The 21169-nt window shown below is 41.2% G+C and overlaps 1 protein-coding gene across 4 annotated transcripts in view; it reads left to right on the plus strand.

Moving 5' to 3' along the window:
* Nucleotides 1–21169, plus strand: part of LOC148022957 (ATP-dependent DNA helicase SRS2-like protein At4g25120) — a 92031-nt gene that overhangs the window by 21832 nt on the left and 49030 nt on the right. For all 4 annotated transcript variants that reach the window (XR_015693572.1, XM_087695893.1, XM_087695892.1 and 1 more), the window contains 4 exons: nt 7454–7554; nt 7655–7721; nt 8541–8591; nt 10043–10120. Coding sequence is in view for 3 of the 4 variants with exons in the window: in XM_087695893.1 (XP_087552019.1) it covers nt 7454–7554; nt 7655–7721; nt 8541–8591; nt 10043–10120 (297 nt within the window). In the remaining variant the exon portion in view is untranslated. The remainder of the gene's footprint in view (nt 1–7453; nt 7555–7654; nt 7722–8540; nt 8592–10042; nt 10121–21169) is intronic.

Raw genomic sequence — 21169 nt, forward strand, 5'->3', positions numbered from 1 at the left:
CTTTTCTTGCTTGGTGTTGTCATCTTCAACTTGGCGTTAGTATCCTAGCCTCTAGCGATAGTTTCCATCATTGAGCATCAGTGATTTTATCACTTGTCTATCACAGGGGTGGTTAGGACTGCACTTTTGTAGCTTGGCTTCTCCTTCATCACATGGTGTCATTCGTCTATCATAGGGGCTGCTGGGACTTGCATTTTTGCAACCTGGCTCTATCACTTGGCATTATTCATTTGTCACGAAGGCTACTGGGACTTGTGTTTTTGCAGCCCAACTCATCCTCCATTATCTAGTATCATCATTATCCACTTGGTGTCAGCATTTGGGTTGCTCTTTCTACATTTAACAGCTCCAACACTCTAGGATTTGTGTTTTGCTTTAGGTTACTCCTTGGCATCAAAGGATTGCGGTTTGCTCCCTTGACAGCTAGTGATCATCTTCCATATCTTCGGCAGCATTAGAAGATTGCGGTTCGTTCCCTTGACAATTGTCCTTCAGCTTTCAATGATTACTTTAATAGCCCACTGCTCGGAGGACTATGCTTCGCTCCCTTGATTGTTTAGATTTTCCACAGGTATTGTTGTCTAATTTAGATAGGATAGGGCAGTGCAATTATCTTTTGAACTTCAGCTTCATTGTATCAACTTTTCTTCTCATAGCATGATTCAGTGTATCATTATTGTGCTCTTCTTGTGCTTCTTAGTTTCTTTTCTTTCTCAGTGTTTGTCGTATACACTTTCTCTAAGTGTTTGTTGTATACACTTTGTGTTACTTCTCACAAATATTTATGTCTCTGCATTGTCACTTATTTTTACATGTTATCAAAGCATACCTGTTATTTTTGACATAGTATCAGAGTGCAAGAGCTCAGAGAGCTAAAGACCTTGTTTATCAAAGAAGACAGATAGGTTGCTGGCTTGACATTATCTATTGATTTTTCCCTTCACAGAGATATCCCTCTCTTCCTCTCCCATAAATCATCATTTTACAGGTTGACACTCGCACTATGACTTCTCCATAGACAGATGGACAAACTATGGGTACTCCTCTTTCAGCATTATCGACACCTCATCGATGCTTGTTGTAATAGACCTTTGCTCCCTACCCATTGAAGTATATGTGTTTATTCCCAAGCACTTGTGTCACCTCTTCTCTGTAGGCCATAGAGCTTATTTTGCTCTAGCTCTCAAATTTTATGCTCAAGGTAATAGGACGCATTCGATGCGTACTAAGCTCTTTAAAGCCACAAGAGGATCGACTAGTACCACATTCTCCTTGCGACCGCTGCAATGCTCTACGGAGGTTGCTTCTACTTAATCTAGGGTTTCGAGAATGCGACCTTGCCAACTTGTGGTTTTGCAATCCACTCCCTCGAGAGACAACGATTGTCGAGTATTGTCCCATTGATCGTCCACTCCTTCGAGTGAATGATTGTTCGATCCCTTCTATTACTTTGGCTTTGGAGTGTGCTCCATTGAGAGATTATGGTTGTTGCCTATCCTTGGCTCTGCACGAGCCTCACCTTTTTCCATCCTTGACTTCTTAGGTTGGAGAGGCCACTTGTAGGAGTTCGATATCCTAGATACCTTCTTTGGCACGATATGCGGCACTTCCTTCGTTACTAGATGATTCAGAGTCTATGATCCATGAGTTTTTAGATTCCCTCTCTCTTGCAAAGGGAGCTTCAAGGGGAAATGTATTCTCTTTGTCCTTAAAGGGTGCCTCTATTTTTTTGGCTTCAGAGGGGGCCCTTGCATCACCACCCTTAGAGGGGGCGCCTCCTCATCATGAAGTTCATCACCCATCCTTTACCCTTGTGGGATGGTTGTCCTCGAGCAATCATTTCTCCTCCTCGTATCTAGGATCTTCACAGACCACTAGATGGGGGCCTCGGAGGTTCAACTGTGACTTGGTGACGAGACCTTCGAATTTCTTCTAGCATGGAGTTACAGAGCTAGTGGCTTCTCTCTCGAGGTGGAGTTGTGAAGAAAATACCTTAATATAGAAACATAAATAACATCGTATAACAAAGCACAGATTGATGAAAGAATACAATTAGGGTTAGGGTAACTCTCTAAGAATGAACATAGAGAATGAATGAAGTGATATGAATATTGAATATACAATGCTCATGTAACAAACACATTATGCAGTGTATGAATACTATGCCTCAAACTCCTGTATCTCAAGGATCAAGGCAAGGGTAATGAGTTAGAGAGTGTGTTGTACTCCAAACGGATCTCGAATCATTGGAAGGTAGCCTCCAGATGTCAAACACTAGCAAATATAACCAAGGAAGGCTAGATTTGATGTAGATGGAAGTGCAGGAGAGTGAAAGACTAAAAACGCAAGCGAGAAGAGCGAAAATTGTGAATGCAGTTGAAAGGAGAGAAAAAACAGCAAAGATAGGTTGAGAGAGAAAATAGAAAACATAGGTTGAGGAGAGAAAATCTGTAGCGACAATTGAGAGGAGAGAGAGAAAATCTGCAGGGTGACAGTTGGGGCTTGCAACGCGGGGTGTGGGTAGCAACTTGAAAACACTTGAAACTTGCAAAAACGAGATTGGGGCTGAATGGAGGGCAATATACCTATTTATAGAAAGTTTGGGCCCTCCCAAGTGGGTTTGTGCTTATGGGATACAGACACTCTCTAGGAACACATTTCTTTTTTCACCCTTTCTCTTTTGCTTTAGGCATTCTATTCCAACATCAAGCCTTGTGTTTGGAGCATCTTCCATCTAGCATCACTATCATCTACTTCGTGTTAGCACCCTTTTCCATTAGGCTTCACCTTCACTTGTGTTTTTCAATTTGGAGGTCTTCTCCTTGCCTGGCATCATTATCTCTAGCTTGGCGTTAGCATCCTAGCCTCTGGCGATAGTCTCCATTGCTGAGGATCGATGTTTTCATGACTCGTCTATAGCAAGGATTGTTGGGACTTGCGTTTTTGTAGCTTGGCTCCTCCTTCATCACTTGGCATTATTTGTCTATTACATGGGCTGTTGGGACTTGTGTTTTTGCAGCTTAGATTCTCCTTCATCACTTGGCGTCACTCATTCGTCACAGAGGCTGTTGGGACTTGCGTTTTTGCAATCTAACTCATTCTCCATTATTTAGCATCATCATTATCCACTTAGCGTTAACATCTGGGCTGCTCTCTCTATGTTTGACAGCTCCAACACTTAGGGATTTGCGTTTTATTGCCTGAGTCACTCCTCAGCATTAGAGAATTGTGGTTTGCTCCCTTGACAACTGGTGATCATCTTCCATATCTCAGGTTGCATTAGAGGATTGCGGTTTACTCCCTTGACAGTTGTCCTTTACCTTTCAGTGATTACTTCAATAGCCCATTGCTTGGAGGATTGTGTTTCGCTCCCTTCATTGTACAAATTTCTAGCATATGCTGTTGCCTTATTCAGATAGGACAATGCAGCCATCTTTTGAGCTTCGGTTCCGTTGTATTAGCTTTTCTTCTCATAGCATGATTCAGTGCATCATCATTGTGTTCTTGTGTTTCTGAGTTTCTTTTCTCTTTGAGTGTTTGCCATATACACTTTGTGTTACTTCTTGTAAACCCTACTGTCTCTCTGTACTATCACTTATTTTGACATAGTATTAGAGTATACTTATTATTTTTGACATTAAGAGCTCCTTTTCATAAGTGTTGTACTTTTCCTCTACTTTATTTAGACAATGGTATTCAAAGGTTATAGCATGGCCTTCTTGATTTAGCAATGCATCAATATAATCATTGCAAGTATTTGCTTCTATCACAAATGGTTTTACCAAATATGGAATGTAAGACATATCTAAAAGTGAGGGCTGCCTTCAGCTTTGTGAAGGTGGCTTTCTCTTTCTCTCTTTAATGAAGTCATGAAGAGGAAAAGCCATATGCGCAAAATACTTAATGAAGTGGTGGTCATAAGAGTATAGGCCAAGAAAAGATTGCACCTCATGTATATCATGAAGATCAAGTCATTATTGAAATATTTTGATTTTTTAAGGATCCATTTGAATCCCTTTAAAAGAGATAATATGCTTAAGATAATTTTTTAAATGTGTGAAAAATTCACATTTTTTACAATTTATTGAGAGTTCATTTTGTCGAAGTAGTTATAGAACGATCTTGAGGTTTGATGGTATTCCTTTTTATTATTGCTAAAAACAAGAATATCATCGAAGAAAAAATTGAGATACTGTCGATGATCTCTAGAAAGTTAGGAAAAAACAAAAGTATCATCAAATAAAAATTTAAAATATTGTTGATGATCTCTAAAAATATGCTTCATCATTCAATTGAAGATGGTTGGTACACTACTTAATCCAAAAGGAATCACCAAGAATTCATAAAGACCAAATGAAGTATGGAAAGTAGTTTTGTGTATACTTTGTGGTTTTATTTTAATTTGGTGATAACCTCTCTTTAGATCAATGCAATTGAAAACCTTTGAGTCTCTTCGGTAAGCCAAAATATCATTGATTTTGGAAATCGATTCTTCACAGTGATTTCGTGAAGGGCTTGATAATCAATGCACGTCTTCAATATGTCACCTTTTGAACAAAAAGGATGGGTGAACAAAATAGTGAGCTACTTGGCTTGGTTAGCCCATGATTTAGTAGGTCTTTGACTTGCTTTTAGATTTCTTTTCGTTAAGGGTGGCTCACATGGTATGGTGTTATATCAAGAGAATTGCCCAAGAATAATATGAATGTGGTGCTCTTTTGGTCTTTTTGGGGAGAAGCTGATAAGGAAGATCTTTTGAAAAACAATCTTTATACTTTTCGAAGAGTCTATATCGCTCTTGATTTTTAGTATTCATATTATTTTTCACATCATTAACATAAAGCAAACAACATTGAATACAATACTTAATTGCTCTAGAGACTTGCATATGGCTTACTATAGGTATGATATCTCTAGATACTCTACCTTGGATCTCTTATATCTTGCCTTTGTTAGTAAGTTTTACCTTCTTTTGAAAGGATGGTTGAGTCTACTCTATGATTCTAGGGCATATCAAGAATCACATCACTATCATTAAGATTTGTGATACAGAATGCATCTTCATTATTGTAGCATTGGATTTCAAAATTGGGCTTGCCAATGTAGGGTTTGCGGTCTTCGTTGTATCACCTTCATTGGTGTTTAAAGCTTGGTAGAACTTTAGTTGGGGTCTCTATCTCTTTATTCTTTAATCTAAGCTTTTTAGCCAACTTGAAGGAAATGAAGTTTTCATTTGCTTCAAGGTCTATTAGGAATAGTGCTTGCTTACCTTGCAATTGTTTCCAAGCTTTTATTTGTTTGCGTATCTTTGGAGTGTGATTTGTATTTGCAATTACATCACTGACTACATTGATTGTCTCACTAGTGGCTTGGACTTCTTGTCGGAGACTTTGCTCTGTTGTTTGTTTAGGCATTGCTTTGCTATGTGGCTTGTACATTTAAAACACTTCCCTTCTTTCATGAAGCATTGCTTATCTTCGTTAGAAAGTTACTTGTAAGGCTTGTGGATACAGATTGGATCGGAATTGAGGAATGTTTCGAGGTGCATATTGCTTTATCTTCTTTTATTTGATGGTTGCTTCTGTTGCTATTTTTGTCCTTCTTTTGGAGCCATAAACTTCTCATGATTAGCCACTCTTCTTATTATTCTTTTGGAATGATTTGTTGCCATTATGCTCCATTTTCTATGTCTCAGCATGGTCAATGAGTTTCTTGAGACTAAAACAATGATAATGATTAAGGGTAGTATAAAGTTTAAGTGCTAGCCTCCTTGTACCTTCCTAAGCTTTTCAAAGCTGTTGATTTTCTAGTAGCTTCCAAAACCTCTGTGGCTCATTTTTCCTTTGTCGGAGCTGATCCCATTTCATTTTTATATCTCTTTTGAAATGAACAAGAAGGAATTGGCCTTGTAACATGCAAATGAAGAACCACTAGGATTTTTGGGCAGCATGATCATATTCCAACCTCGTCTGCCAAGTGTAGGCTAGGTCAGCAGTCAAATTTAGAGCTACGAAGTTAATCTTTCTTTTTTTTATACTTATCACGATCATATAAGATTGGAAATTGCTGAACAAAATTTAGAAAAAGATTAGGATTTTAGGAATCATCATAGATGGAGAATTTGATTTTCTTTTAAGTTAAGATAATGGCTTAGTTTTCTTTTTCTTATGTCTTTCTCCATGACCGGATCTTGAGGTTGAAGACGATGAAGTGGTTGATGGGGATGAAGATGGAGATGAGGGTGAAAAATATCAACGCCTTTGTTGATGCCAAGATCTTCCATGAGAAGAGTGTGGCTCTTTGTCGCTTGATTAGGGTGCATTAGAAAAGGCACCCAATGACTTTGAAGAAGAGGATGGGCTTCAACACAATCTCTTTCTTTGTTTTAAAGTAGAACGAGGTCTTTCACTTGTTCCACTATGGCTCCCGGAAGTGGTTGGGCCTCTTGATCAGCTTCTTTCAGTGATATGGCTTTATCCCCTTGAGATAGGTGTATGTTACTAGATATATCTATTACATTACCTCCCGCTCATTTGAGCATGTTGTTGGTGCTAATCAAATGCAATTTCTTGATGTTTCTCCCACTTTTCATGATGCTTTAAATCCCATTTCTTTTGTTTTTAGTAGCTTAGGATTAGATTTAACACTTGCATTATCCATATTATGTTCAATTCCTTCAATGATAAAGTACAATAGAATTAGGATCTTTTGTTTCAGCTCCTTGTTCATTTTCTTTTCCCAATTCCACATCATCTTAGCTATCCATGGGTGCATGCCACCTTACCCTTTGGTACTCCGTCATTGGGAATGCTACCCATACACAATGCAAATTATCCTTGTCAGTGAGTGAGCACACCTATCTATCTCGGGATGGTTGTGTTGGGTATCTTCCTCTCTCCCCTTGGATATGTATCGATGGCCACTGAGATGCAGGAATATTCATCCTTTCCTTATGTACGCCTTCACACATCTCATGGGTCACTTCACCAGAAGGATCCCAACCTTTGCTTATTGTATGCTTGTCAATCTGCCTTGTTCCCTAAACACCAAACCCTAAACCCTAAAAAATGGGTACCATGCATGCGTCTAGTCAGTCCATACACACATATGGATCCATTGTGCACACACATCTTGGAGTTTTGTGGATGTTAGAGACACATAACTGCTGTGTACATGCTTTGATTTCAATTGGACATATTGGATTTGCAATAGCCTTTCTCTTTGTTCTTGTAAGTTAACAAAGCAGTCTTTCTTATTTTACTGAAAAAACATGTTTATGGACATAGTGTGCAACTATTTATGGTATATTTTTATGTGTAGAAAGGAAAGGGTAATCCTGATGACAGGCCAGCTGAATGCATTATTCTAGAGTGGGGGAGTCATTGTGACATTGTTTGCATGCTTCTATGAGAGGTGTGTATTGATTGTGTTGCATGAAAACCCATGTTTCTAGGTTGTTGAATATGTTGATAAGGTGGCAAAGGCTTCTGATTGTGATTTTCTGGAGGCTGCACGGAGGATATTTACAGCAAAGGTTTCAGGGAGATTTTCAAGGTTTTAAAATTTTTGAAAAGATAGCAGGCCTAGCTCTTGTTTGGTATTTGAATCTTAATAGTAAGTCACCCATCATGTTAAGCATTTGCATGGTTTCTAGGCCTCAGCTTGCAAATGGACGGAAGGTTTTGACGTTGATAGATGCTGTGCATAGGCTTTGCCGCAAGGTGAGTTCAAACATATGCTTCTTAAGCAGTATTTCTCAGGCACATAACTCTAAGCTTGACTGCAGAAGGAGAACTTTGAGATTTATCTTCTTTTGGAAATTGTATCATTCATGTGTATCAAAGTGATGCTATTGTGAAAGGCTGAGAGTGAAATCCAAACTTGAGCATCCAAAATCCAACAAATGACAGCAACCATTGTTGAAGCTATGCATGTAAACATCTTCTAAGAAGATCAAACCGCAAACATATTGCATAGATGCTTGGACAGTGAGTGGACCTGCTCATGTGTTGCTTTATGCTCGACTTATTGTTTTCAATCACTTTCACACTCAAAGATAACATCACTTTGTGTTGATGGCTGGGAACCCAATTTCCAATTGCATGCGAAGGACACACTTTGCTTCTTCCAATAAATTCAAGTTCATGATTTACTAGGGTTGCACCCTTCTCTTACACTTGCATAGATATGAATAGATTAGGCAAGCCAAATAATTCTAAAGGCTAGGTTTTCCTCAAGCCTTACCGATTCATGCGTCTTGTGAACATGGGTCTGTATTTACTAGCTAATCGGTCAAGATTAACAACTTGTTTTGTATATAATGAACTGAAGTAAGATCTGTATCCAAAATCCTGTCCCTCTCCTTAATGCAAGTGTTGGTGAGCAAGGGCATTTGCTACTTTGAAAAAAAAAAAAAAGCCGGGGGGGGGGGGGGGGTGATTTTGTTGAAATAGGTGCTCCTCCATTATCCTTTGCCTCTGTTTGAAAGCTTTATCATGTTTTTGTGACTCAAATGCTGCAACTTTACTGTTTCTGAACAGGAGCAATCCTTATCATCACTAATTACAGCCGTGGTAAACTTGGTACCTCAGGTCAGTAATACTCAAACCTTGTAATGCATGAGATTGATGTTGTGTCAGTGATGCTGTTGAATGGCATGCTTACTCTGTATGAGAGTGCTGATAGTGCTGAGTGGTATATTAGAAAAGCCAATTCAAATGTGCCTGACATGGACCATATTTCTATGCTCGATTGTCCATTTAAAGATGCAATTTAGTAAGAGTCGAATTCTGCACTACCTGGATTGGCTTCCTTGTATGCCAAGCATGTACAAGAAAGTTAAACATTTTCTATCTTTTTTTCGTGAATAAGTGTATATTAATATTAATGTTGGAATATATACATCCGGCCTTCAGGCCATCTAAACAGAAAGGATACAAGTCTCACATTAGGCCTACTGGCCAGCCAAGAAGATCCTGTCAAGCACAAGTCAAGCACAAGTCAAAGCCTAAAGGCTACTACAAAATAACAGATAAACATTTTCTGTCTTATCTTTAGTACTAGTCTTCTATCTTGTATAACAGTTTCCCAATGCATCTCACATATGAAAGTGCTTAATATTGACTTTAACATAGGCTCAAATTTAAGTGCTTTTACTAGTTAAACTAAGATTTTTTGATTTCCAAGAATTGAATGTTCTATTGAAGACACCTCATGCTAATTGCCACTAAAGTAAAGATGCATGTTGCAAAGACCCAGGACATGGATGCACGTTGGGGGTGTAGTGATGATAGGGGATCTAGGTCTCTTTAAATTAAAGAGCTTTAGGCAAGATGTACCATGTGATTCTCAATATACAAAGCTTGGTCTTACTCAAATCCAATTACTGTAGCTCAAGATGTGAGCCCTAAAGTTTCTGGGCTTAAATTGGTTATATGTGAATGGAAAGATGTAGAGTCCTGTAAGAAAAAGACAGAAAACTGCAAACAAAAAAGCACTCTAGAGTCTTTATGTCATCTGGGATATGGAGATGACGAAGAACAAGAGTAAGTCAGTAATGTAATCCAAGCAAAACTAATAAATTTGCTCTCTTATACTTCCATTGCGATTGCAAAAGCAGTTTGTACGAGCCAAACTGGCATAGTGAAACCAGCTTGCTGTCTATGAGTTCAAGAGTAACAGACCACTGGAGGTCATACCAGAAGGTCCTGTAGCAGTCAAAGTGTTCTTTCAATTCTGTAACAAAGCAAACATATTAATCTTGTTCGAGTTAGAGTATTTGGATCTGATTGTGTGTACTGTGAAGTATCTCCATGATTTGAGTTTTCCCTTCCATGTTTAATTACGTCAATCACACGAAAATGCAGCTGCACAGGTGTGAAAACTTCACTGCTAGGGCTTAGGCAGGGCTTATGTCTGCTACATCACAGTAAAATTGAGAAGGCTTGGTATTGTAGCTTAGAAACCTGAGAGTTCCTTTGATATTCTAGTAACTTGTTCTGAAAGTGGTTTCATATAATCATGTGTTGCTGCTTGTCTGCAGAAATCAGCATTCCAAAAGCGTGCAATTGTAGATGCTGATGAAGGGAAATTTTTGAATGAGGATGATGACCCTCGAACTGTAAGCATAACTTAATCTCAAAGTGCAAAATGACTTATGCAAATAAATATATCTTATCAAGCATCATGTGAGGAGAGAAACATACCCTAAGCAACACACCCTTTAGATCTCATCAGTATATGCAAAAAGTTTTGCTTGAAATCAGTCAGTTTAATTTACAATCTGAATGGCTAAATAGTTTAGTAATGTATTCATGAAGGAATTGGGAGCGGAAAGAGGAGCATGCAATTTAGTTTTCATTATTTACCTCCATTAAGTTTTTCAGTTTGGATTGAGACGTGTCTAATTCCAAAACTTAAGTCTAATTTTTGAGTTCTTCCCTCCCAAGGATCTGCAAGACCTCTTTGAGAAGTACTTTGCTCTGCAAGGTGCTTGATGTAGTCCTCCAGGTGAAGTTCATGATGAGTACTAAAAAGCTCAGTGAATTCATTGGAGACTATGTCATGCTTGAACTACTGAAGTTCACAGTTGGACAAGCTCAACAACCTTTTGAATCTCTTTTTGATCCTTCATTGGCAAATTCTTTGTGGTTAGGTGTCAAAAGATATCCAACTAAGCAGTATGGTTTGGATTAAGGATGTCTTCTATCGATATTATTATGGCCCTCTGTTAAGCCCACCTAAGTTAATCTCTTAATTACTGTCTACTTTCTCCAGCTTTTGTATGGCCCTAAACTGAAACCCAAGCCAATTAATCAAAAGATGAGATTCTAGAAGATTTTATAGGAAAAATGGCTCAAAAGTCCTATAAATGGGGAGCATGGGCAGGCCACTCTTTTGTACCACATTATCCTTGATAATATCTCTTTTCGTGTGAGATCCTTGCCCACTTCTCTCTCCTTTGTTTTCTGTCATCATCGATATTCTTGGAGCTTGCATTTTTGATCTCCTTTGCCTTTGTCCATCAAAGACATCCTTGAAGCTTGCATTTTCAATCTCTATCAGCTTAGGTTTTAGTCATTGCTGCTCTGTCCTGCCTTTGCTGCCCAAATGCAAGCCTGTACCTTCAAGATGCTGTCTTTGGAGACCCTGTGTCGGTGCATTTTGCCACCAAGACAACTGGTGTCATTGATGCCATGACATGCAGCCTGCCACATCATCGAAGTCAGATATATCATGGTGAATGGAGAAGACTGATGGCATTGAGTGAGGGCAAATGCTTGCTGAGTAGGGAGGTGTTGTAAGGGTAGGGACCTGATGGCTAAGAGGGTTGTGAGATGCAGTGGAAAGGAAAATAAAAGGTAAGCATGGAGTGAGAAGAGAAGGAGACTGAGAGAAATGCAGTAGAATGAAGGAATAGACTGATAAAAGACTGAATGATACAAGGCTGCAATAGTTAAGCCCAGCAAGTGGCCTCTGAATGTCGGTGTGGGCACCAATTGGAGGCAAGAGGATGAGACAGAAAACTGAGGAGGACTGGCACAATGATTAGAGGATGAAAAACTGTGGAGACTTGTAGCCTATAAATAGACAACAGGGACAGCAGCTGGCAGACCTGTATTAATGCATCACAGATCTGTACAAAATGCAATAAATACCAAATAGAATGTTCAAATGCTTCCCACTGCCCAGAATAATGCCTGCCTGCCCAAAAACTAAGAAAATAGGCTGCATAGACTAAACTGTAGGTGTTGACCTCCATTGAAAACGTTTGGGATATATAAAATGATGGATAAATACAATGTTAGAGCTCCAAATGTCCTCGTCTGACTTAGAGGCTTGCAAGCAGGAGATGACCATAGATGACAGACATGACTGCTAACAAGCTTATATAGCTCCCCCACTTGCCAACCTATTGCAAGAATGGTTTTTGATTTTTGAGTCCTTAACAAAGACAACTTGCTTAGTGAAAACAACTTGAGTACTAAGTCTTGTAAGGGCATGGATTGAGAGAAGATGGAAGCCCAAGTTTGGAACATGTAGCACTTTCAAGATGGAGCTGGAAGACGGATGGTTAGACAATAAAGGCAAGGTGCCAATGCCACAAATATGCACCGAGGTAATGTCATGAAATGTGATTGAATCCTGATTAGTATGAATATATTGGAGCCCATGTTCTCGGGATTTTGGAAGTCGTATGAATCAAGGCATCCTTGTTGATGAGTCATAGTTGTCAGGCACAATATGGTATGGTACGATAAAATACGGTATTAAATGGTACCTTATGATTTTATAAGGTATAGTACGATATTAGTACAAAAAAAACTTAACATGATTAAAAAAAACCATAAATCATTAAATGATAGAATATATGTTTAAAGTGAAAATAGCCATTTCATTACAAAATAAGATGAATACATGAGGGTGACTATCACGAACACATGGGTTGCGCAAAACATGTGATACAACTATAGTCTAGCGTGTCAAGGTGGTATTATGCATGTGGATACAATGATAGTAGATACAAAAAAGAGAGAGACTTATGAATCCATGATGAGGCATCATTATCATCATTATCATCAAAACCATTTGAGTGCTCATTAAGAGTTTGAAGATCACTTCTTGGCATCGGATGATGAGACACACTCATACTTATCCTCATTGATGAGGTTACAATCATCATCAAATAATGGCTCCCTAGGTAGTGGTTGTGTAGACAAGGGGGGGATGTGATCATGAGGTATAGGATGTGAGCTACTAGAGCTCCACTTGACATATGTTTGCAAGCCACTCAAACCGCCCCTCCTTAATGTTGGAGGGCGTTGAATGACCATGCCTGTGCTACCACGTGTGAAGGAAACTGCTAGGGTTTGCACTGAGGACACAAAGAGTGTACGATCACAATAGAAATACAAAGAGATAGACACAGACACAGAGGGCAGAACTCAAACCCTAAATGCAAAACTCAAAAACTCAAACCCTAAACGCGAAACTCAAAACTCAAACACAAACAGAAGAAGGGAGAGAGAGAACACAACTTTGAAGTGAATGAATGCTGTAAATGAATGTAAGAGTGCATAGTATGCTCAAGGGCAGAGCAATGTCGGAGTGTGACGTCCACCGAAGATGGATCCCAAGTCTGTGACCACCAGTCAAAGTGTAGGAGTGCTGAATAGTGAATGGCAGCAGGCTGGTCACCAAAACATAGTAGTCTGGAGGTTGGAAACTGATAAACACAGTAGTGTACCACCGGTCGGAGGTTGGAAACTATGCACAGTCTGCTGTAAACAGTAGGCTGAAACAACGTCTGAGAGTGTCAGGGCTTGCAATGCTGAAAACACAGGCTAACTGACCCTGGAGATGATGGACAACAGGCTGAACAGCAGTCTGGGAGAGTCTGGAGTAGTTGCCAACAGCTGAAAGCTGTCGCCTATAGCAATGGACAGGCTGAAGATAATGTGGTTGTGGTCAATGATGGCTTGACAGCAGATGGAGGCGGGCTGCAGGCTGGAAACTGAGTGCCAACAGCAGCAGAGGGTGTGTGGGTTGGTGTAACCTCAAACAAGGATAATGGCTAAATGGGGGTAGCTTGTCTATTTATAGATGTGGAAGGGCGTTCCAAAAATTAGGGTTTCCACTAAACTCTCTCGAAGCGCTCCCCGTTTTAGAGTTTTCACTGAACTCTCTCGAATTGCTCTCCGTTTTAGGGTTTTACTCTAAAAGAGTATTTTTAGTGTATTTTGGGGCTATTTAAGAGGCTAATTAGCAAGTAATGTATATTTTAGCTCAACATCCCCTCTCAGGCCCAAAACTGAGCTGAAAGGCTAGGCCAATCATTGTGATGTTTATGTATCCCAAGGCGTCCCATCCCAAAGCAGCGGCATCGGACAAAGGGTGCATGTCGGCTGTCCAGTGGCCTACCAAGACTATAGAGGCGATGGTTATCTTACCAAGGGAATCCAAGTAGTCATCCTAGAGAGGACAGAGCATCGGACAAAGGGTGTACGACGACTACCCAGTGGTCTACCAAGCCCTACAAAGGCAGATGGAACTAGATGGATATATATATATATATATTTTTGAATAAGTGAAGTAAATTTGATGGGATGTGGCCGATTGAGTAAAAGTGACCCAGAAGACGGGAGTAGAGAGGGTACACCCAACACATCACAAAATAGTATAAGCGAACCCATCCACTCAAGGTATCAATGATAAGGAAAAATAGGTGATGAGGTATCCATGTGATGAAGAAGGATGGTGGTGTGGGAACAACAGTTGCCGGTGGAAACAGCTTAGGATCCGCGCAAGTGGTGCTTTGCACAATGAGATGCAAAGTATGCTACATACTGAAGAATGCTCATGTAGTAGGTGCCACTTGGACAGTGTCCTTCGTAGGAAAATTATTCACTTGCCCAAGCGCCCTAGTACAAGGATGATGTAATCATGCAATGCAAAGGGTAAGGTACAACAGGGGGGAAGAAGCCGATATCGAAGACAAAGTGCTGAAGCTTGTAGAATACCAAGAAGAGTAGGAACCTCCTCTCAACTTGGATGTAGATGCCGAAGAAGGAAGAGGAGCTTGATGTCGGTCTTCATATGGTGCCAAGAACCACAAGGAATGAAAGAAGATGAAGTGGATGAAACACCCCGCTAGAAGAGCAAGGTAGAAGTCATCACCAAGATAGCACGAGAGAGATGTTGCATGATCTCCCTCGGAAGGGGCAATCGCCATGCTGGAAGAAGAGCAAGCACTCCTAGGATGATGAAACCATGAAAGGAACGGTGCGCATCCCATGTCTCTAGCCCAGGGAGGACCAAAGCAATTTGCAAGTTAGCTCTACACTGAAAGACAAAGCCTTGCAAAAGAGATGCGAATCTGCAAACACAGAGGTTAGTGGTGAGATGCTCCAAAGCAAAACAGAACAGAAGAAAATCTAACTCAAAATAAATGCAATGAATGTGTATGTGTGTGAGTAAAAGCAGCGGAAGACAAACAAATGGAAAAACTAAGGATAATGAATCCTATGGGCCCGACTCTAAGAGTGCGAAAAATGAATGCTAGATTGACCTAGGATATTTGAAAGGACCTAGAGGCATGCGAGTCGAAGAAGGTGGCTACTATCGCATATGTCCAGTAGCAGGGCTTTGCCAAGGGAATGCTCGACGAGGTGGAGAGAAATGTGATATGGATACATGAAGTGCAACGGGATCGGAACTTGCAAACCAATCAGCCAATCCCTTAGGGGTAGTGAAGGAGCAGATGAAGCAAGAGCGGAAGGCGTAGCCCCACTGAGCTGTGCAATCGCAGCGGTCTGCTGAGGCTTTTTAGGTGGAAGACCTTGGGCCTTAGAGCGACACTCCTCGTCCACATGGTCTGCTCTTTGGCAATGTGTGCAAAACCGGTTTTTCTTAGGGAGTTGTTGCTAGATAGGTCTAGATTCTTTGGTTCCATCTGAGGAAGAGAAGTCACCTTTTGATTGGCTTGCCTTCGCATCTTGCGAGTTCTTGCCGCTGGTGGTTTTCCCTTTCGAAGAAGAGGCAACCAACCCCCTTTGCTTTGAATAAGGCTAGGATAAGGATTTCTTGTGGACTTGATCATGCAACCTCGCCTAATGCAAGAACTGTCACTTAAACTCGTGGAAGGTTGGCAATCTAGGTTGGGAGATGATGTGTTGAATGAGATTGAAGTACTTTTCGGGCAACTTATTCAAGAAGAATGTAACTTGATCGTCATCTGACTTTGGAGAGCCAGTAATGGCAAACTCGGCAAGTACTTGCCTATATTCAGCCAGCTTGACTTTCAGATCATCCCCTTCCTTAATAGAGAACTCTTGTAACTCAAAGTCAAGATTGATGTGCTGGGTATGATCACGAGCCTCATAGCGGTCGAAAAGGTGACTCCAACGCTCTGATGCAAGCAGGAAGTGCTGCAACTGAGAGTGAAACTTAGGAAGCAATCCTTGTATCAGCTCAACATTGGCTGTGGCATTGCGGGCTCTCCATTGATGGATTTAATTAGGGTGAGTTATAGGGTCTAGATCAATGACGAGGTCCCAAAGACCTTGAGACTGAAGCACTTGTTGCATGAAGTTAGACCAAGTGGTGAAATTTGACCCGTTAAAACGTATCTTATCCGTGAAGGCATTCTTGGCCGTTGCGATAGGAGTGGTAGTGCTCGGAGATGGATAGTGTGAAAAAGTGTAGTAGGATGGGGGAGTGGAGTACACTTGGGAATGGGCCCCAGAGTGTCCACTAGGCATGCGTGTAGTGTGCATAGTGGATCCATAGGTAGGGATGGGTTGACTAGGCATGGGCATGGTAGTCACATGTGAAACCCAAGGAGGTGGAATGGGAACACGGTGAGCAAAAGATGGGAATCCTTGCGTAGGTGTAACCCAAGGAGAGTGTGAAGACGCATCATAAGCTGATGCTGGAAACCGCTGCGTATGAGTGGTCATGGGAGATGTGAAGCTGGGGATAGTGAGGGGGATGCCCATCACAGTCGTCCCAAGAGTTATGGGTGGATTCATGTGCTGAAAGGTGAGAGGTACTTTGTTAAAGGGTGGCATTTTTCCTAATGAAGTACCATGGTGCAAAGAGGTAGAGAATGGGGTGGAGAAGGAAAATGTGCAAGGAGTGGAGATGGAAGATTCAACCCATAGGGTGTGTGATGCAGATGTGGAGTGTAATCCAAGGTTTCGGAAAGATGATGAGAGGTGTGATATAGAAGAGGGTGGGATGGGAGGGAAGTGAGAAGTGTGTGTGATATGCTCAAATGAAGCAGAAGCTGTAGATGTACTTAAATTTCGTCTGCTTTGTGAGCTCTCTATATTGAAGTTCACATACGCAAAGCCATCCGAATCCTGTACCTTAAAAGAAGAAATAGGCGAGGGTTTTGATTCATGCAATACAAAAAAATTGTACAAACCTGACATTGGACCTGGCTGAGATGATAAATATAGATCACTATACGTTCCGAATGCCGTATGTTCTCCATGATCGGAGAGGTGGCCAGTCTTACCAACCGGTCTGTTTGTGGTAGCAAAATTGGTAGGAGGGGTGTAAACATCACCATACTTGTTGCGATAGTACTCCTCAAAGTCCTCCTCTATCATGTTAGTGAAATTTGGTGAAGGTGGAGTCTCGTCCTCTTCACCGAGTCCATAATGCCGTCTCAGAGCCTCCAATGATGGAGAAGCTTGATAAGACATCATAGGAACTGGAGAAGAAGGTGTTTGGGATATTGTGATTCGGTTACGAGTCGTATTGTGTGCTTCGCACAAAGACTAGGTCTCTACAATATCCGCAGGATACTCTTTACAAGAGCACCGACTTTGATATCATGTGAAGGAAACTGCTAGGGTTTGCACTGAGGACACACAGAGTATACGACCACAACAAAAACACAAAGAGACAGACACAGAGGGCAAAACTCAAATCCTAAACACAAAACTCAAAAACTCAAACCCTAAACGCAAAATTCAAAACTCAAACACATACACTCAAACACAAACAGAAGAAGGGAGAGAGAGAGAACACAACTCTGATGTGAATGAATGCTGTAAATGAATGTAAGAGTGTACAATGTGCTCAAGGGCAGAGTAATGTCAGAGTGTGAGGTCCACCGAAGACGGATCCCAAGTCTGTGACCACCAATCGGAGTATAGGAGTGTTGAATAGTGAATGGTAGCAGGTTGGTCACCAAAACATAGCAGTTTGGAGGTTGAAAACTGGTAAACGCAGCAGTGTACCACCGATCAGAGGCTGGAAACTATTCACAGTCTGTTGTAAACAGCAGGCTGAAACAATGTCTGAGAGTGTCAAGGCTTGCAATGCTGAAAACACAGGCTAATTGACCTTGGAGATGATGGACAATAGGCTGAACAGCAGTCCGGGACAGTCTGGAGCAGTCGCCAGCAGCTGAGAGTTGTCGCCTATAGCAATGGACAGGTTGAAGATAATGTGGCTGCGGTTGATGATGGCTGGACAGCAGATGGAGGCGGTCTGCAGGTTGGAAATTGGATGCCAATAGCAATAGAGGGTGTGTGGGGTGGTGTAACCTCAAACAAGGATAATGGCTAAATGGAGATAGCTTGTCTATTTATAGATGTGGAAGGGCGTCCCAAAAATTAGGGTTTCTACTAAACTCTCTCGAAGGGCTCTCCGTTTTAGGGTTTTCACTAAACTCTCTCGACCTACTCCCTGTTTTAGGGTTTTACTCTAAAAGAGCATTTTTAGTGTGTTTTGGGGCTATTTAAGAGGCTAATTAGCAAGTAATGCATATTTTAGCTCAACACCATCTACTTGAACTCGTTCACGAGCACACTGATGATTGCAAGTGCCATGAGTATGTGCTACTATAAGCTCTCTATAGAGCTCTGTAAAAATCATCTGCTCCTGGTCCACCTCTTGATGTACACTCGGAAGAGTATCGCCTGTCAACTTGAACATATCAACATTCATCTACACAATGCTCAGAAGATTGTAAATGGTAAAGTCAAAATCGTAAAGTAAAAACTTCAAAGTTCAAAGTTTAAAACAACAAATTTTAAATTTTACGATTAAGTGTTTAAACTTTATAGCTTTGGACTACCCATGCTCATCATAATCATCATCATGTGTAAGTTAGTGTGGCAATAGACTAGCCGCTCTAACTGTTGTTTGCAAAACCGATTGCGAATCTTCGTGTGAATGAGAAAATAGACACTCTAGTTTCTCTCACATGTACTCGAAGAGCAATCCGGGGTAAGGGCCCTCATGGCTAAGGGTTGAAGGGTCTCCAATGCATATCTGAAGTTTTGCCATGAAAATAAAGGCTTCACAAGTGATTCTCTCCTTCAACAAGTGGGAGAAGCAAAAGCCACATGCCCTCTCTGATCTGCATAGCATCCTAGCTTCTCCAACATTGCATTGTGGTTGTCCATAAGGACTACACGAGTCAAATAAGTAAACTGGTCCTCCAAATGGAGCTCTCTATCATCTATGATTGTTGGTGACTTGTACGTCGGATGTACCAATGTGGCAAAACCATGGATGGGCTTATGCATCCATTCCCATATTCTCTTTGCTATCTCTAAAACATGTGCACGTTGTGTCTCTGTGATCATTGTACAAGCATGTCTCCACCAATGCTGCACTAAAGAAGTGAATGAGAAGGCCCATGATGGACCTCTCGCAATCACTTATACATAACACCCTATAAAAGGGAGTCACGACAATGACAATGGCACGGACTTTTTGCCACAATTGCTCATTAAGGCACAAGCGTTGCATGGCTTTGGTCTTCTTCTTTGTCTCATGCTCATCCCACTCATTCCATAGATTGGACACCATTGTCTCGTGCAAGGCGGCGGACCGTACCTTATAAAGGCACTCCAGCAATAACCATATGTAAGCAAACCAAGTTGAAAAAGGCTTCTTCAACTTCACTGTGCTATGCTCATGATACATCGCAAGCATCTTAATCTTTGCTGTAAAGAAGGTGACGACTGATGTAGCTTTGTGGATCACCTTCTTTATCCACTTGAGCTTCCCAATGTCCTCCATGAGCAAGTCCAAATAATGACTTCCACTTGGAGTCCACACAATCGTGGAAAACTTGGTCTCAAGCAAACCGCCCATGCGTTGATAATTCGATGCATTGTCGGTAACAACTTAAACCACATTCGAGGGGTCCATCTACAATCACAATTTACAAATTACAAGTATGCTAACAATACTTGGAGGTTAGAGAGAGAAAGAGAGTTGAGGCTTTCAAGTTTCAACTTTCAAGATTCAAGAATGAAGAGAGATGGGGGTTAGGGCTCGGGTGGAAAGAAAGAATTGAGATAGATATTAGAGAGAAATTAGAATAGGGAGATAGATAGCTATGCATAAATTAATTATCATAATGAAAGAAAGTGAAATTTTTTAAAAAGGTAATGTATACCTCAACGATAGCTTGCCGAATGTGGTAGTAGATGAATGCGGCTATCATTTTTCTCTCCCTCTTGCTGGTATCAACGGCCCGTAAAAAGTAAGTGCGGAGTGGACATGAGATGAGTATGTTGATGATGCCTTGTTTCTTACGATCACTCCATCTGTCAATGAGAATGGAGCAACCATATTTTATCCATGTGGTGCGAATAGGGTCAAGGGTTCTATCAATCCTCGCCTCTTTATCAATCTTTTTCGTCCTCATGTTGTTGTATGTGACACCAGTCCATCTTTCACATGGACCCACATTGGCAATGGCTTTTACCATCTTTTTCCATGGCTCTTGCTTTAGGATATTGAATGCAAGATTGCACTTAATCACCATGCATGCAATTTCAATGTCGGCAAGTTGTTGCCTTTCTCTAAGAAAGGCAAACGATCCACGCACATGAGTGGGAGCAAGGTTGCCTTTCTCTAAGAAAGGCAAACGATCCACGCACGTGAGCGGGAGCTTGAGAGAGAGAGGATTGTCTCTCCGGTGCTGCATGAGTCTCCACTCTGTCTTTTACTGGAGCCAAATGTGGATGTGGAGTACCCACCACCAAAGGTAGAGGTCTCTTTTGCATCGATTGAAGATACACCCACATTCGATGCTTCCTCGTTAGTAGGCATAGAAGTTGGTGCCGATAAGCCACTTCCTCCTCCTCTTGTGGATCCTCCTTTCATCTTGGCGAGAATCTCATCCGTGATGTTTTGAGAAATCTCCTTGTATGGAGCAACTTGTCCTCACGTATTGAAAAGATGTCAGAGAAGTTGGATTGTACCACTTGTAAAGCGCTTCCCGCAATACTTGCATGCCCAATGGTGGGAGTTGGACTTTGTATCCCTCTCCACATGGATTGCGTGCAAATTGAAGGCCTCATGCTTCTCATGAGTCATGGTGCTGATGATGGATGGAGAGGCTTGGGGGAGAGTGAGAGAGAGAGAGAAAGGGAGAGTTAGATGCTTGAGTCTTGACTCTTGAAACTTGAAGGTTGAAAGAGAGAGAGAGAGAGGCTTGATGATTGGGGTGAAGTTGAAAGAGCAAGAGTAAGAGAGAGGGGATGGGAGATGAGAATGGTAAATGCTTTGACAGGGTGCAGGAAAGAGGGGATGGGATATAAGAATGACAAATCACAAATCAATTCAAGATCCAAGAGAGAGAGATGAGAATGACAAATGCTTGCTGAATTGGTGTGGAAGCATGGAGGAGAGG

Source organism: Lygodium microphyllum, chromosome 16 (assembly GCF_053477565.2).
Source record: "Lygodium microphyllum isolate KBCC chromosome 16, Lygodium_microphyllum_v1.1.10, whole genome shotgun sequence".
Classification (NCBI taxonomy): domain Eukaryota; kingdom Viridiplantae; phylum Streptophyta; class Polypodiopsida; order Schizaeales; family Lygodiaceae; genus Lygodium; species Lygodium microphyllum.